Source organism: Orycteropus afer, unplaced genomic scaffold (genome assembly GCF_000298275.1).
Source record: "Orycteropus afer afer isolate SDZICR_OR568_19922 unplaced genomic scaffold, OryAfe1.0 scaffold00026, whole genome shotgun sequence".
NCBI lineage: Eukaryota > Metazoa > Chordata > Mammalia > Tubulidentata > Orycteropodidae > Orycteropus > Orycteropus afer.
In genome coordinates, this window is record NW_006921613.1 from 1,315,096 (window position 1) to 1,332,278 (window position 17,183).

General features: G+C 38.0%; 1 protein-coding gene across 1 annotated transcript in view; it reads left to right on the plus strand.

Annotated features, from left to right (window-relative positions):
• DNAAF4 (dynein axonemal assembly factor 4) overlaps positions 1-17,183 on the plus strand; it is a 63,228-nt gene that overhangs the window by 33,006 nt on the left and 13,039 nt on the right. The window contains exons 5-6 of the mRNA XM_007935148.2: positions 4,775-4,920; positions 6,250-6,359. Coding sequence (XP_007933339.1) covers positions 4,775-4,920; positions 6,250-6,359 — 256 coding nt within the window. The remainder of the gene's footprint in view (positions 1-4,774; positions 4,921-6,249; positions 6,360-17,183) is intronic.

The window sequence follows — 17,183 nt, forward strand, 5'->3', positions numbered from 1 at the left end:
CGTAAAAAGGAAAATAACCACATGCTCATATCAATTGATGCAGAAAAGGCATTTAGTAAAATCCAATACCCATTCTTGATAAAAACTCAGCAAAATAGGAATAGAAGGAGAATTCCTCATAATAAAGGGCTTATATGCAAAACCAAGAGCCAACATTATTATCAGTGGGGAGAGACTGAACCCATTCTCCTTGTGAACAGGAACCAGACAAGGATGTTTTCTATCACCACTTCCATTCAGTGTTGTATTGGAAGTCCTAGCTAGGGCAATAAGGCAAGAAAGGGAAATCAAAGGCATCCAAATTCGTAAGGAAGAAGTAAAACTTCCCTGTTTGGTGATGATGTGATCCTATACGTAGAAAACCGAAGAGACTCAGCAAAAAAAAAAAAAAAAAACCTAATTGAGAGATTTAGCATAGTGGTAAGATACAAGATCAACATCCAAAAATTAGTTGGATTCCTCTACACCAGTAAAGAGATTGCTGAAAAGGAAATAAGGAAATCAATACCATTTATAATTTGTTGTTGTTGTTGTTGTGTGCCATCGAGTCAGCCCAACTCATAGCGACCCCTCCTTGGGTTTTCGAGGCAGTATCACTACGGAAGTAGGATTGCCCAACCATTTATAATAGCTACTAAAAAAATAAAATACTTGGGAATCAATCTCTCTAGGGACACAACAGACCTGTACAAGGAAAACTACAAATCACTACTCTTAGAAACCATAAGAGATCTACATAAATGGAAGAACATACCATGCTCATGGATTGAAAGATTAAACATTGTGGAAATGTCAATACTATCCAAAGCAATCTATACATTCAATGCAATCCCTATCCAGATCCCATCAATATTCTTTAAAGATACGGAAAAGCTAATCACTAATTTTATATGGAAAGGAAAGAGACCTTAAATAAGCAGAGCACTATTGAAGAAGAAGAATGAAGTAGGAGGTCTCAACTCCCGGATCTCAAAACCTACTATACAGCCACAGTAGTCGAAACAGCTTGGTGCTGGTAGAATGATAGACACATAGACCGGTGGAATAGAATTGAGAACCCAGAAATAGATCCATTGACCTAGGGTCAGCTGATTTTTCACAAAGGGCTGAAATTCATTAAACGAGGAAGAGTTGGTCTCTAACAAACAGTGCTGGCAAAACTGGATATCCATCTGCAGAAATATGAAATAAGAACCATACCTCACACCATAGACAAACACTATCTCCAGATAGATTGAAGACTTAAATGTGAAACCTAAAACTATAAAGTTCCTCAAGGAAAAACTAGGGGCAAATTTAGGGGCCCTAATTTATGTCATAAATAGACTGTCAAACATAATTCAAAATGCACAAACAGCAGAAGATAAACTAGATGAATACAACCTTCTAAAATTTAAATTTTTATGTGCTTCCAAAGACTTCTCCAAAAGAGTAAAAAGAGAACCTACAAAATGGGAAGAAATATTTGGCAATGATATATCTGACAAGGGACTTATCTCTAGATTTATAGAAACCTCCAACACCTCATTAACAAAAAGATAAACAATCCCATTCGAAAATAGGCAGAAGACATGAATAGACACTTCACCAAAGAGGATATTCAGGTGGCCAGCAAATACATGGAGAAATGCTCATGGTCATTAGCTCAGAAAGATGCAAATCAAAACAGCAATGAGATACCATCTCACCCCTGCAGTAATGGCAAAGTTCAACAAGACAGAAAATAACAAATGCTGATGAGGCTGTGGAGAGATTGAGACTCTCATACACTGCTGGTGGGACTGTCAAATGATACAACCACTGTGGAAAGCAGTATGGTGATTGCTTAAAAAGCTGGAATTAGAAATACCATTTGACCCAGCAATCCCATTAGTAGGTATATATCCTAAAGAAGTGAGAGCCAGGACAGGAACAGATATGTGCACACTCATGTTCATCACAGCACTATTTACAATAGCAAAAAATGGAAACAACCTAGGTGCCTGTTCAGGTTACCTAGTACCGCTCTGACAAGAATATACCACAAATGAGATGTCTTTAACAAACAGGAATTTATTCTTACAATTTGGAGGCTTTAAGGCCGAGTTCAGAGTGCCAGGCTCTAGGGGCTGGGTGAAAGCCCCTCAGCCTTGGTCTTCAGCTCTGCCTCCTGCTCCTGGCCCACTGGAGCTAGAGGCTTTTCTTCACTCAGACAGGTGCTGGCTGCTGAGGCTGCCAAGCCCAAAGTTGACAAGTAAAAAGGCACAGTCCTGATGTTACCGAACCACACGGCAGGCCATTAATTCAAGTCCATTGAAAATCCCACGGTTGGCAGAGCATGGCAGGCTGCTGAATAATGACATGGCTACATGCAGGGTTCAAGTATGCCATAAGCTAGAGACCGTTCCTTATATATAAAAGGCATATATATATATATATATAAATATATTCTCATTTAGATAGAGAATTTAAATGATATGACACAGGGTACCAATTGCCTATATACAGGAAGCAGACCACATCCCTAAGGCAGCTACTCAGCTGCTCACAGTAGATTCCACCATGGAGTTGATTACCAGTCTCATCATGGGGAATATTACATCTAGCTGCCCAGCCGCTTAACCAGGCCCAGGCAAGTTGACACACACACTTCGCTACCAGAGGGCCCATCAGTTGAAGAATGGATAACCAAACTATGTTACATACACACAATAGAATACTATACAACAGTAAAGAATACTGTAGAATCATCAGAACACCACATTAACGTCGATGAATTTGGAGGACATTATGATGGGTGAAATAAGTCAATCACAGAAGGACAACTATAGTATTAGTCCATTATTGTAAAAAATCAAGGAAAGGTTCATGTACAGAAGGAAACCTTCTTTGTTGGTTACCAGGGGTGAGGGGAGTGGCGGGGAGGGAACACTGGGGGAAAAAAAAATGACCCATGTGACTTTAGTTTTATCTCTTTCACTGTACATAAATTATATTTCAATAAATATTTTAAAAACAAATGAACAAACAAAAAACTCAACAACTGTTTGATTGGTCAGTAAAATTAGCCCTGTGGAAGGAGAATGGATTGCTGCTACAAGATTGTTTATTCTAATAGTATCTTCTTAATGTCACTGTTAACTAAAAATACTGATAACATTTTCAACAGTAGAAAGAATCTTGTATTATTAATAATTTGTATTATTCTTTGGGCAAGCCTCATTTAGATAGAGAATTTAAATGATATGACACAGGGTACCAATTGCCTATATGATTTTCCCAAGTTCCCACTATTCCACAGAAAGTTGTAATGGTTAATTTTGATGTGTCAGCTTGGTGAGGGTGTGGTATATAATTGTTTAGTCAAACAACATATTTGAGCTTTTGTTTTATATGTTACATATTTATTTAGCATTTTATGTGTTCATAGCATTTTAGCTGTAAAATTGTTCAGCTTCAACCTATATTTCTAAAAACAAAGTTGTGTCTTTTTATTTATTGATATTTGGTTTACTTTTCTATTAGAGTCTGAAAGTTTGAAATCCTATTTTTAATGTAACTAGTGGTTTTGATATTTTTCAAAATCATTAAAATTTTATTTATTTACTTGTCTTTAGCCAGATTAACATCAAAATAATCTTTTTTCTCTTTATGGTAGAATAGTGTTTATTTCCTCCATGTTCTGCATCCTAGTGATGATTAGTATAATAATCTGAAGTTATGTATTTCAGTTTTATGTTTTATTCAAGTTTCCTTCTTGTAGTGTGTTCTCCATTGTTTTAGAAAACCCACCACTTTAAGTGGGTTCTTGGTTTCAATTTATTAAATTTAATTTATTTCTCCATACTCTAGAATACTTATTTGAGTAATTTATTCAGAACAGATGTCTGGTTGATATATTTTCTGAATTCTAACATATGTAGGACTTTGTTTTGCCTTCACAAGTAAACAACAGTTTACTTGGATATAAAATTCTTGAGGCATTTAATTAGTTAGGTTGACACTAACCTGTTGCAATAAAGAGATCCAAAATTATAGCTCAAATAAGATAGAAATTTAATTCTCTGTAATGTAATAATCGGGAGCTCTGGTGGCGTAGTGCCTGAGGCATTTGTCTGCAAACCAGAAGGCTGGCGGTTCAAACTCACCAGCCACTCCTCGGAAGGAAGGTTGGGCAATCTACTTCTGTAGTGATAGTGCCTCGGAAACCCAAGGAGGGGTCCCTCTGGGTCGGGATCGACTTGACAGCAGTGAGTTTGTTTAATGTAATAATCTGTCATGTAACTGTGATTGATCTCATATTGATAGATGACTTGGTCTGCAAGGCGGTCCAGGCAGCAGGGCTAGTGGGATCACTTCTGTCATATCATTTGTCTTCCATGTCTGGATCCAAGGTGGATGCTGCACTTGTCATTGTTTCCAGCCAATGGGAAGGAGGAAAAAGGAAGTCCCTGGCAAGCAGATTTGCCTTTAAGATGATGACCTTTAAGTTGTGTACATCACTTTTTTTCATATTCTATTAGCACATATTTAGTGTCCTTTATTAGAGATGATGTAGATTGGACACCTAGTGATTTAAGAATGACAGCTCCAGAAAAGAAACTGGGGTCATTAGATAAGGAACAGGTAATTAGTTGCTAAATGATGGGTTTTACCTTCCTTCTTGCAGAAAGTATCTTTGGTTTATATGGGATTTTAGAACTAGTTTCAATATGCACTCACTTTAAAAGTGAGTTTGATTGCTGATGTAGAAACTAAGAAGTAAATGAGTTCCTTGTAAATACTGTTTTTGAAGGGCGAAATTTGGAAAATATATTTTCTGAGAAGTTAAAGGAAGACAGTGTTCCTGCTCCTCGCTCTGTTGGCAGTATTAAAATCAGCTTTACCCCTCGCGTCTTCCCAACAGCTCTCCGAGAATCACAAGTAGCAGAAGAAGAGGAGGTATATATACTTGATGTTAGTTGGCAGTGCTGCAAATAAAAATACCTTTTTCCTTCATCTGTTGAAACTAGTACTGGTTCTGAATTTCTTAAGTGTGCATTACACTGAAGATAATAACCAAAAAAAAAAAAAAAAAAAACCCTCACTGCCATCAAGTCAGATCTGACTCATAGCGACCCCTCCTTGGGTTTCTGAGGCAGTATCACTGTGGAAGTAGATTGCCCAACCGTCCTTCCAAGGAGTGGCTGGTGGGTTTGAACTGCCAGCCTTCTGGTTAGCAGTCAGGTGCCTTAGGCACTATGCCACCAGAGCTCCCAATACTTCATGAATATATTTTAGTGTTCCTTATGAGAAAATATATTTTGCAGATTTTATTTTGATCCGGAATGCTGATTTAATATATGGTTTTGTTGTTTAAGAAGTGAACTGTTGCACTGGCCACTTCTTTTATCAAAGAAATTATTTTTCATAATAGATTTGTAAACTTTGGATCAGTATTTTTTTGGTAAGAAGAGATTTAGAAATTTATTACTGATATTGGGTATTTCAAATGTTGTGACATTTTGGAATTAATACCTTTCGTGCATTTGGAATTTCTGGAGCCCTAGGATTTCGAATCTCTCATATAAATTGAAATATTGTATCTTTAATTATGTAAGCACTAAAGACTCAATTATTTTACTGCATTGTGTGAATTGATACCCCCTCTGAATTGGAAAGTTGAAGAAATAATTGAAGATCCTTAAGGCAGAATGACAGTTTATAAATATTAACCTTTTTCTTATTATTAGACAATATATTATTTCTGTATTTTATTTGTGAAATTATATAATTATAAAAATGATTTAAAAGCACTTTTATATTTTTCAATATAGAAAAATAAAAATATAAACAAAAAAATAATAGTTACATGGACTCCCAAAAACAACAAACAAACTCACTGCTATTGAGTCGGATCTGACTCATAGCAACCCCTCCTTGGGTTTCCGAGCTGGTATCACTATGAAGTAGATTGCCCAGTCTTCCTTCCGAGGAGTGGCTGGTGGGTTTGAACTGCCAGCCTTCTGGTTAGCAGTTAAATGCCTTAGGCACTATGCCGCCAGAGCTCCCACATGGACTCCCAGGAGGGATGAAATTTGGACTAGAAACTTACACATTTGATCTCAACCAGCTAGTGAGGTTAAAAAAAAAGTTTAAAACATAAAAAATGAACATTTAAAATCATTAAATACTATTTCCATCTTCTGGTGAATGATGGAAAATTTTAAAACTAATTGCTAATAAAAATAAAACCATTGTGTTCTTCATAAGATTTCATTCTTATTTCAGTGGCTACACAAACAAGCAGAGGCATATAGAGCAATGAATATGGATATTCCTGAACTTTGTGACTTAAAGGAAGAAGAAAAGAACCCAGAATGGTTGAAGGACAAAGGAAAGTAAGTTTGAACTCTGACTATGAGATTTTTAATACATTTATGTAGATACTAGTACTTAACACATTTTTTAGTTGTCTTGAAATGTGTATTAGGCCTCCTTGCTGCCTGAGAGAGTGAATTATGCATACTGAATGGCTATGCAGTCCTATTGAGCTGTTTACTTTTTTCTAGAAAATGTTGACAGATTGACTTGAAATAAATGGAGACAGTTCTGAGACTGGAGGAGAGAACGTAAAGACAAGTATGGATCTAGATACATTTCCTGCAAGGATAATTGATTTAGTGGGCACTGTTGAGGAAAGACCCAATATGGTTAGAAAGCATGAATTCATAGAGGTACCAGCTGTATAACTTATCTCCTGTAGTGTTTATTCATTTGTATTTAAAAGTATAAAGGCAAGTTAGAACATTGAGCCAGAGGTGTAGTTTTGATTACAAGTATAGCAAAAGTCTAGCAGTGCAAAAGACTAGCAATTGTTCGTAAAAAAAAAATAGCTCAGATAGGTATTCAGCCATGAAGTCCAGGCTGTGTTAGAAAGGAAGAAATGCCATGGAAGGGCCCAGTGGAATAGGGGAAAATGGAGTGATTAAGGAATTGGAAGCCACTGTGAAGTTGAAGACTGAGTATAAAGGAAAAACTAGCAGAATAGGAAGTTGTGGTCAGTGCTAGGATTCCAGAGTTTAATATTTCTGAGGTAGGAACTCTGGTGGTATAGTGCCTATGACATTTGACTGCTAACTAGAAGGCTGGGAGTTCAAATTCACCATCCACTCCTCGGAAGGAAGATTGGGCAATCTACTTCTGTAGTGATACTGCCTTGGAAACCCAAGGAGGGGTCATTATGAGTCGAGTCGGGACCGATTTGATGGCAGTGAGTTTGTTTTTTTTTTTTTTTTTTTGGTATAGTTCCAGGCAATGACAAAGTCTAGGATATGGCCTTGAGCGTGGGTAGCAAAATTCGAAGTTAAGGGAAGGTGAGATAAGAAGTTCCAGATGTTTCAAGGTTAGATTGATTAATGGGCCATATACACAAACTTTAAAATCTCCTGGAATTATAGCAGAAGTTGGGATGGAGACAAATGCTAGAAGCCAAGTTTCAAAGTTTTCAGTGAATAAAGGAGTGATTTGAGAGAGTGATTTAAAAAAAACAGTAGGTGTCAGTGACTAGAAGGCTAGAGTGTGGAATAGATGTCCTGAGTCCCAAAGGATGATGCCTTTTACATAAATAAAGAGTTAACATCTTGGAGTTAGTGAAAGTGAGCCAGGAGAATGCCAATCCCTGCAGTTCTGATGTGGAACTTGGAGTAGTGGGGGACTTCCGTTGGGGGGAGGGTGTGATACAGATAGCACTGCCCTCAGGGAAGAGCCAGGTGTATTTTGGAAAGCATTTTGTCAAAAATTGAAAGGATTGGGAGGCAGAACTAGGAGTGAGGAAATATGAAGAAGTAGAGGAGGATGAAGGTAGGAAAGGCTAGTAAACAGGGATATTGACATGGGAGAAAGGGGAAGCTTACTATGCCCAAGGATGACGTGGTTGATGAGCATGGTTAGAAAGTCCGTTTGCACATGTTGTGGTGGTGTTGGAATGTCTGAAGGTCCCAGGCAGTGCTTGGTCTGGTTTTATTTCTGATATACTAGTGATATGACTTGGTATAGAAGCAATGGTTAGCAGCATTCTGATGCACAAGTGTAATTTGGGACAGTCAGGTGTGATTGGTAGGTATATTGTAATTACTTTGGTCTCTGTTGTTTTTGTGCCTTTTTCCCTTATTACCTCCAATAAGGTAGGAAAACAAAGAAAAACAATATAAGAAGAAAGGAAGATAGTTGAGAAGTAGAAGGAGAGATGAAAACTTAGTAACTAATAACACCTAGAGAAACAGAGGCTGGTTTTGATTAATCATAGTGCCAAGTACAAACAGATTAAAGGAAAGGTAACACTTGTTAGAAAGCAATGTAATGCAGTAAAAAGGTAGAAACAGACTGTAAAAGCAATTGAGAAACAACATGTTAATTTTTAAAAAAAATCCATATACTACAACATTTGCCAATTTAGTATTTTTTATGTATACAATTTAGTGATACCAATTACATTAATCATGTTTTTCAATCTTCACCAATAATTGTTGCCAAATTTTCATTACCACAAACAGACATGCACTGTTTCTTAAACAATGACTCTCCCTTTCCCTCTCCCTCCTGCCCCTGGTAACCACTAATAATAGTTTGATATCTATCCCTTTGTTTATTCTAGTTATTTCATATAAATGAGATCATATATTATTTGTCCTTCTGTGATTGACTTATTTTGCTCAGGGTAATGTTTTCAGGGTTCATTCTTGTTGTATTGACATCATATTAAATGTAAAGCCAAAGGATAAAAATTTCTTCTCTCCAGAGGCTTTGTTTCATGGTAACCATCTTTTCCCAGGCAAAAACAGCCTACCTGTCCTTCTTGTGCTTAAACCTCTGGGACACTGTTTCACAAATGCGTAGATGGCAGGACTTTCAAAATAGCAATAGCTATTTAAACTGTTTAGGGGAGTCTATCTACTGGAAATTGGATTATGAGAAAAAGCCACAGAATGTTTTTTGCTTTTCTTCACTTAGCCTTTTACTGTTGTGTCTTAGCTTCAAATGTCAGATGCACCTTTCAGAAAAACATATAACTTAGGCAATTTTCTTGGCTATAAAAGCATTTTACCTTTTCTAATTAACATAGTACAGATAGGTTTTTTTTTTTACTGAAAACATCTCCTATAAACAGAGTCTAGGTGCTCTAATGTAGATATGTGCTTGGTATGATGTTACTTAAGGGCTTTACATGACTCAGAATCTGTAAATAACTTTAATGGATGCCTTTCCAGACACTTGTCATCATATAAGGTAGATGGACCAGTGCTCTGTCCCATTGACATTATTTTGTGCTTGATTTCTAGCATAAGTTTTGTTGGGCCATGTCTTGACCTTAGACTTAAAATCCCTTCTTCACCCACGATAGGACTTGAAACCCATCTGTATACCTTATTCTGTAGAGCAAATTCTAACACTAGACCACAACCAAAACCCACTACCATAGAGTTGATTCCAACTCATAGTGACCCTTTAGGACAGAATACAACTGCCCATAGGATTTCTAAGGCTGTAAAAAACAGACTGCCTCATGTTTCTCCATGGAGTGGCTAGTGGGTTTGAACTGCCAGTCTTTTGGTTAGCAGTCAAATGCTTTAACCACTATGCTACCAGAGCTCCTTTCTAACAGTAAATTAAGGGAATTAAGGATATATAACTCCACAATCTAGCATCAACATCATATTACTATTGTTACATAAAATTAAACATAACTTCAACACTAGTTCTAATGTCTGATTTTCTTCTTATTCTTTCTGCCAAAGTGCCAGGTTTTTGTAGCCTTCCTCATACTAGTCCTTCTAAGATCAAAGCTCTGCCTTGCTTTTGCTTTGCCTCTTGCCACCCATGTTAACCGGCTTCTGAACCCAAGCTCTGCATCTTGAGGCCTGTTCCTTGCTGATGTCTCTGGTACAAGCTTGTGCCAGTTTGAATTTCTGTATGTCTTCTGTTTATGTATTCTGTCTGCCTGTCCTTTTACTTTATATTAGACCTTTTGATGCTGATTGTTGACCGCCTGTCCCATTGTCTCCCGAGAGTATATGCTTCTACTTGCTAAATTGAATTTCTTTGTATTTCTTAAGTTTTCAGTCCATCTCTGCCAAGTATGTTAAGAATTAGCTTGACATGGTTTCATGTATGCTGGCAGAAGTCATGGAACTCATGGGTCCGAGACAAAGGACTTTATTACAGCACAGCAAGCATCATGAGCTTTATGTCCATGTTGATTCTTCTTTCCTCCTAAGTCCTACGGGGCATTGCGAAGGCAGGTTCGGGTGAAGTCTGTACAGTGGATTTGTGCTGCAACTGAGAAAAACTAAGCTTAAGAAACCCAGGGGGCTGTAAGGAAACCTACCCAACCTTTGCCCCAGAGGGAGACATACTTTTTATGATGCTGAGCAACAAACAAATATGCCCTTTGTCCTGGAAGAAGACACTATCTCTATCTTCCAAGGCTGTTTGCTATACAAACATCTTTGAAAAGATAGTCCAGAACAGAAGCTATCAGTGCCTCTGATAGAAGATATACAGAAACATAAGAGACTCATGGAAAACTGTCTCCCAATAGCCTCTTGTACCTGTCTACTTTCAGAATAGATGTGTCAAATCTACCTGCCCTGCTACATTTAGAAAAGACTGTTCATGGAAATGATGGCTTTTTTAAAAAACTTTTTATTGTGATTTTGGTGAAATTTTACAGAGCAGATTCATTTTCTATTCAACAGTTCTTAGACATTTTGTTTCCTGACACTGATTATAATCTGTACAGTGTAACAGCTCTCATGCTACTTTTTCCCTGTGGTTACCTTTTCCCTGTGTCTTTCTCTCCTGTGCATTCCTGCCTCCATAGCTTTCTTCCTGTGCAAATGTTGCCCTTCTGATCTCCCATAGTTGTTTGTTCTAAGAAGTGCATATCCCTGGTGTAATTGTTTAGTTCTTAGACCTGTCTATTGTTTAGTTTCAATTCCAGACCCAAAGGGTGACTAAGGGCCACAGTCCTGGGGGTTTTACCAGTCTCTGTCTGACTAATAATACTGTTTTTTTTTTTTTTTTTTAAGATTTTGAGTTTTGTTCCACATTTTTCTCCCGCTCTATCCAGGACCTCCAATTTTGAGCCTTTTCTTAGTGGTTGGCAGTGATAGTGATAAGGGCTTTTCTTATGCTGCCATCGTTTACCAGATTGAAAGTTTGGAATTCATATTATAAGATGACTTCTTTGATAAAATTTTAACTTTGTGCAGTTGCTTGTTTGTATGCTTTTTACCATATATAATATTTAGTTGGAGTATATATCTACTGTGGTCTAACTTGTCATTTTATTATAAGTTTTTATTATTATACAGTATTCTTTTTCTCCTTCCAACCTGAGTGTTGGATTATGCTCGTTGATATGTCTTCATTAAGGCACCCTAGCATTCAGCCTAAGGAGCCCTGGTGGTACAGTGGTTAAGTGTTCAGCTGCTAACTGAAGTTCAGTGATTTGAACCTACCAGCCACTCCACGGGAGAAAGATGAGGGAATCTGCTTCCATAAAGATTTACAGCCTTGGAAATCCTGTGTGACCATTTTAGTCTGTCCGATAGGGTCACTATGAGTCAGAATTGACTTGCTGGCAATGCGTAGCATTTTGGTTTTGTAGTCAGATGGCTTTTTGGAGGGCTAGAACTGGTAGGGACAGCTGGGAGGTGGCAGCAGACAGCTTTTTGAAGGGCTGGAACTGGTGAAACACTGTCTGATATATTACTGAAAAATAGCCCTGAAACATTGTCTGATATGGTGCCAGAGGATGAACCCTTCAAGTCAGAAGGCACTCAAAATATGAGTAGGAAAGAGCTGCCTCCTCAGAATAGAGCTAACCTTGATGATGGGGATGGAGTAGAGTTTTCAGGACTTCCTTTTGCTAATGTGGCACAACTCAAGAAGAAACAGTTGCAGATATCCATTAGTAATTTGAACATGGAATGTACAAAGTATGAGTCTAGGAAAATTAGAAGTTGTTAAAAATGAAATGGAGCGCATAAAGATCGATTTCCTAGGCGTTGTTGTTGTTGTTATATGCCATCAAGTCACACCTGACTCATGGTGACCCCTCCTTGGTTTTCCGAGGCAGTATCACTACAGAAGTAGATGGCCCAACCTTCCTTCCAAGGAATGGCTGGTGGGTTTGAATTGCCAGCCTTCTGGTTAGCAGTCAAGTGTCTTAGGCACTACACTACCAGAGTTCCTATCCTAGGCATTAATGAGCTGAAACAGACTGGTTTTAGCCATTTTGAGTCAGACAACCATATGATCTACTATGCCGGAAATGACAAATTGAAGAGAAATGGTATGGCATTCATCATCACAAAGAATGTTTCAAGATCTATCCTGAAGTACAATGCTGTCAGTGGCAGGATAATATCCATATGCCTATGAGGAAGATCAGTTAATATTACTATTATTCAAATTTATGCACCAGCCACCAAAGCCAAAGATGAGGAAATTGAAGATTTTTACCAGCTTCCGCAGTCTGAAATCAACCGAACATGCAATCAAGATGTGTTAATTATCACTGGTGACTGGAATGCAAAAGTTGGAAACAAAGGATCACCGGTAGTTGGAAAATATGGTCTTGGTGATAGAAATGATGCTGGAGATGGCATGATAGAATTTTGCAAGGCCAACGACTTATTCATTGCAAATACCTTTTCTCAACAACACAAGCAGTGGCCAAAAAAGTGGACTTCATGTGATGGAGTACACAGGAATCAGATTGACTACATTTATGGCAAGAGACAATGGAGAAAGTCAGTATCTTCAGCCAAAACAAGGCCAGGAGCTGATTGTGGAACAGACTATCACCTGCTCATATGCATGTTCAAGTTGAAACTGAAGACAATTAAAAGAAGTCCACGAGAGCCAAAATATGACCTTGATTATATCCCTCCTAAATTTAGAGACCATCTAAAGAATAGATTTGATGCATTAAACACCAGTGACTGAAAACCAAAAGCATTGTGGGATGATATCCAGAACATCATCCATGATGAAAACAAAAAGTCATGAAAAAGACAAGAAAAGAAGAAAAAACCACAGTGGATGTCAGAGGAGACTCTGAAACTTGCCCTAGAACTGAGAGTAGCTAAAAGAAATGGGAGAATCAACAGGACAAAAGAGCTGAACAGAAATTTCCAAAGAGCAGCTTGAGAAGACAGAGTCAATTATTATAATGAAATGTGCCAAGAGTTGGAGTTAGAAAACCAAAAGAGAAGAACACACTTGGCATTTCTCAAGCTGAAAGAACTGAGGAAAACATTTAAGCCTCGAATTGCAATATTGAAAGAATCCATGGGCAATATGTTGAATGATGCAGGAAACATCAAAAGAAGATGGATGGAATACACAGAGTCACTATACCAAAAAGAATTGGTAGTTGATCATCCATTTCAGGAGGTGGCATATGATCAAGAACCAATGGGATTGAAGGAAGAAGTCAAAGTTGCACTGAAGGAATTGGTGAAAACAAGGCTCCAGGAATTGATGGAATGAATACCTCTTGAGATGTTTCAGCAAACAGATGCCACACTAGAGGCACTCACTTGGCTAAGCCAAGAGATTTGGAAGATAGCTACCTGGCCAGCTGACTGGAAGAGATCCATATTTGTACCCATTCCAAAGAAAGGTGATCCCACAGAATGTGGAAATTATCAAACAGTGTCATTGATATCACACGCAAGTAAAATTAAAAAATGGTTACAACGGTATATTGACAGAGAACTTCCAGAAGTACAAGCTGGATTCAAAGGGGACATGAAGCGAGGGATATCATAGCTGATGTCAGATGGATCTTGGCTCAAAGCAAAGAATTCCAGAAAGATGTTTACTTGCGTTTTATTGACTATGCAAAGGCATTTGATAGTGTGGATTACAACAAATTATGGATAACTTTGAGAAGAATGGTAATTCCAGAACACTTAATTGTACTCATGAGGAACCTGTACATAGACCAGGAGGCTGTCATTCGAACACAACACGGGAATACTACATGGTTTAAAATCAGGAAGGGAGTGTGTTAGGGTTGTATCCTTTCACCATACTTATTCAGATTGTATGCTGAGCAAATAATCTGAGAAGCTGGACTATATGAAGAAGAACGTGGCATCATGTTTGGAGGAAGGCTTATTAACAACCTGCGATATGCAGTTGACACAACTTTGCTTGCTGAAAGTGAGGATGCCTTAGAGCACTTACTGATGAAAACTAAACACTACAGTTTACGGTATAGATTACACCTCAGTGTAGAGAAAACAAAAATCCTCACAACTGGACCAATTAGCAGCATCACTATAGATGGAAAAAAAAACTGAAGTTTTCAAAGACTTCATATTACTTGGTTCTACAATCAATGCCAATAGAAGCAGCAGTCAGGACATCAAAAGACGTATTGCATTGGGCAAATCTGCTGCAAATGACCTCTTTCAAGTGCTGAAAAGCAAAGATATCTCCTTGAAGACTGGGATGTGCCTAACCTTGTTGTTGTTGTTGTTGTTATGTGCCGTCGAGTCGGCCCCGACTCATAAGCCATAGTATTTTCAGTCACCTCATATGCACGTGAGAGCTGGACAGTGAATAAGGAAGATCGAAGAAGAGTTGATGCTTTTGAGTTGTGGTGTTGGCAAAGAATGCTGAAAGTACCGTGGCCTGCTAAAAGGACTAACAAATCTGTCTTGGAATAAGTGCAACCAGAATGCTCCTTGGAAGCGAGAATGGCCAGACTTTGTCTTACCTACTTTGTCCATGTTGTCAGAAGGGACCATTCTCTGGAGAAGGATGTCATGCTTGGTAAAGTGGAGGGTCAACAAAAGAGGAAAGGCCCTCAATGAGATGGAAAGACATGGTGGCTGCAGTGATGGGCTCAGGTATAGTAGGGATGGTGAGGCTGGCACAGGACTGGACAGTGTTTTGTTCTGTTCTACATAAGGTTACTATGAGTTGGAGACGACAGCACATAACAACAACAACATTTGGCCTTAGTGTCTTTTGAGAGGTGAGTGGTTGTTAGAATTCCTTCCTGTTGTTCACAAACAGAACTGTTTTATCTTCTCTTGGAGTATGTGTTGCTCCTTGCTTCTACTGCTTTTTCTAATCCCTGACACTTCTGATCTTTCTCATAACTCTTTTCTACCTCTTTCTTTTCTTTTCTAAGACTTTTTTTGCTCAGCATGTTTTTATTTTAATTGTGGTAAATATATATATAACAACACATTTGCCAATTCAGCAGTCTTCATATATACAGTTCAGTGACATTATGTTCATCATGTTCTTCAGCCATCACTTTTATCCATTATTACATTTTTCCATCACCCTTAATGGTAGCTAAATGCCCTCTAAGTATTGAGTTCTTCTGCCTTTCTTAATTTCTTTTTACATTGCTTCTTTCTTATCATTCTTGCTGCTGCTGCTTTTCCCATGCTCAACTCTTGTGCAAATTATTTTACCCCTTTGGCCATTGCCAATCAGAATATTCCTTTCTTTACTAAGGCAAACCAGTCAGTCATCATAAAAATGACAGGAGTGTTTTTGATAGTCAGTCTGTTTTGTTCTTGCTATATATGCCTACTACAGTAAACATTCAATATATATTGAGTGAATGAGCAATTTTACATAATTCTTTTCACTGGCATTGCTTATTTGAACCATCAGGAGAAACTTAATGACTATTAGATTCACTGTTTAAAATGCTGTTCAAGGGCTACTGCCTTTTAGACAAAGAGGTTTAGTTTTTTTCCCATTTGTTTTTAAATTTCTGCATTTAAGCCATTCTGAAAACCATAAAACAGATTTTTAGATGTTTGTAGTGGTACTAAACATTCAGGACTGTAATATTCATTTGGATTTATGTTTTAATATGTATTTAAACATTCAAAAGGTGTTTAAGTACTTTATATTTCTTGCTCCTATGCCTTCCGTAGTGATCCTGCCTCGGAAACCCAAGTAGGGGTCGATATGAGTCAGGGCCGACTCGACGGCACATAACAACAACAACAACAACAACATGCCTTCTATAAGGAGCTCTGGTAGCGTAATGCCTAAGGCACTTGACTGCTAACCAGAAGGCTGGTGGTTGAAACCCACCAGCTACTCCTCGGAAGGAAGGTTGGACAATCTACTTCTGTAGTGATACCACCTTGGAAACCAAAGGAGAGGTCGCTGTGAGTCGAGTCTGACTCGATGGCCATAACAACAACATGCCTTCTACAATGTTTGTTTTATTTTTAGCCAACACAGGAAACATATATCACCCAGCAACACTTTCAGCCTCTCAAGTTTCTTGGGAAGTTGTATGTGCTACCACCTGGTTGGGACCTGTATAAGTATGTGAATCTGAAGAAGCACACCTGACCCCACCAATCCTACCACCAGAGTCCATTTGGGATATATGTATCCTATGTAATTGTATCAAAATCCATATCACCTCAAATTTTTTTTTCTTTCTCTTTGGTTTCAGCATGCCTTCAATTACTGAAAACACATGGTATCAACAAAAAATTCAACATAGAAAATAATTCGGTCATGAAAAGATTAAATACTAATCATTGTAAGCTCTTCATCCCTTAGAATCTGGGAGAATTTTTCTAGTAAAACTGTTTAATTAGAAAACTAAACATATTAAAAATGAAAAATGGAAATATTCTTAAAAAGCATATGTTAATAGAAATTTATAGTAGACACTCGAGGTTTCTAGCCAACATTGTTTCCCCTTTATCCTTATTGTCCTAGCCCCTGTTTTGTTTGTGTGATGCTTACATGAGACTTAGGATGGTGACTGTGTCTCAAGTCCAGGGATGAATTCTGATTGTCTTCCATCAATCAGTATGGTTTTAATTGCATTGCTAGTGATTTTTTTTTAAGGGTAGGTACTTTTGATCAATGAAGTGAGAAAGGGGGAGAGCCAGGGGATTTCTGAGAAAGGTTTTCTTGCTCATAAGGAGCATTGCCAAAAGATTTTCCTTCTAATTAATATAGTGCCTCAGCCAAGTGGCACCTAGAAGTAATGCAGCCATCTTACCATAAGGAAGACCAGCCCTAGGGTGAAATAGCTACTGAATACAGCCCCAGGGTTACAGGTGAGGAGAGACAATGCAGGGACGCCCAGAGTAGCAGGCCGGAAGAGCAGGAGAAAGGGGATAAAATCCAGGAAGCCAGAGAGAAGA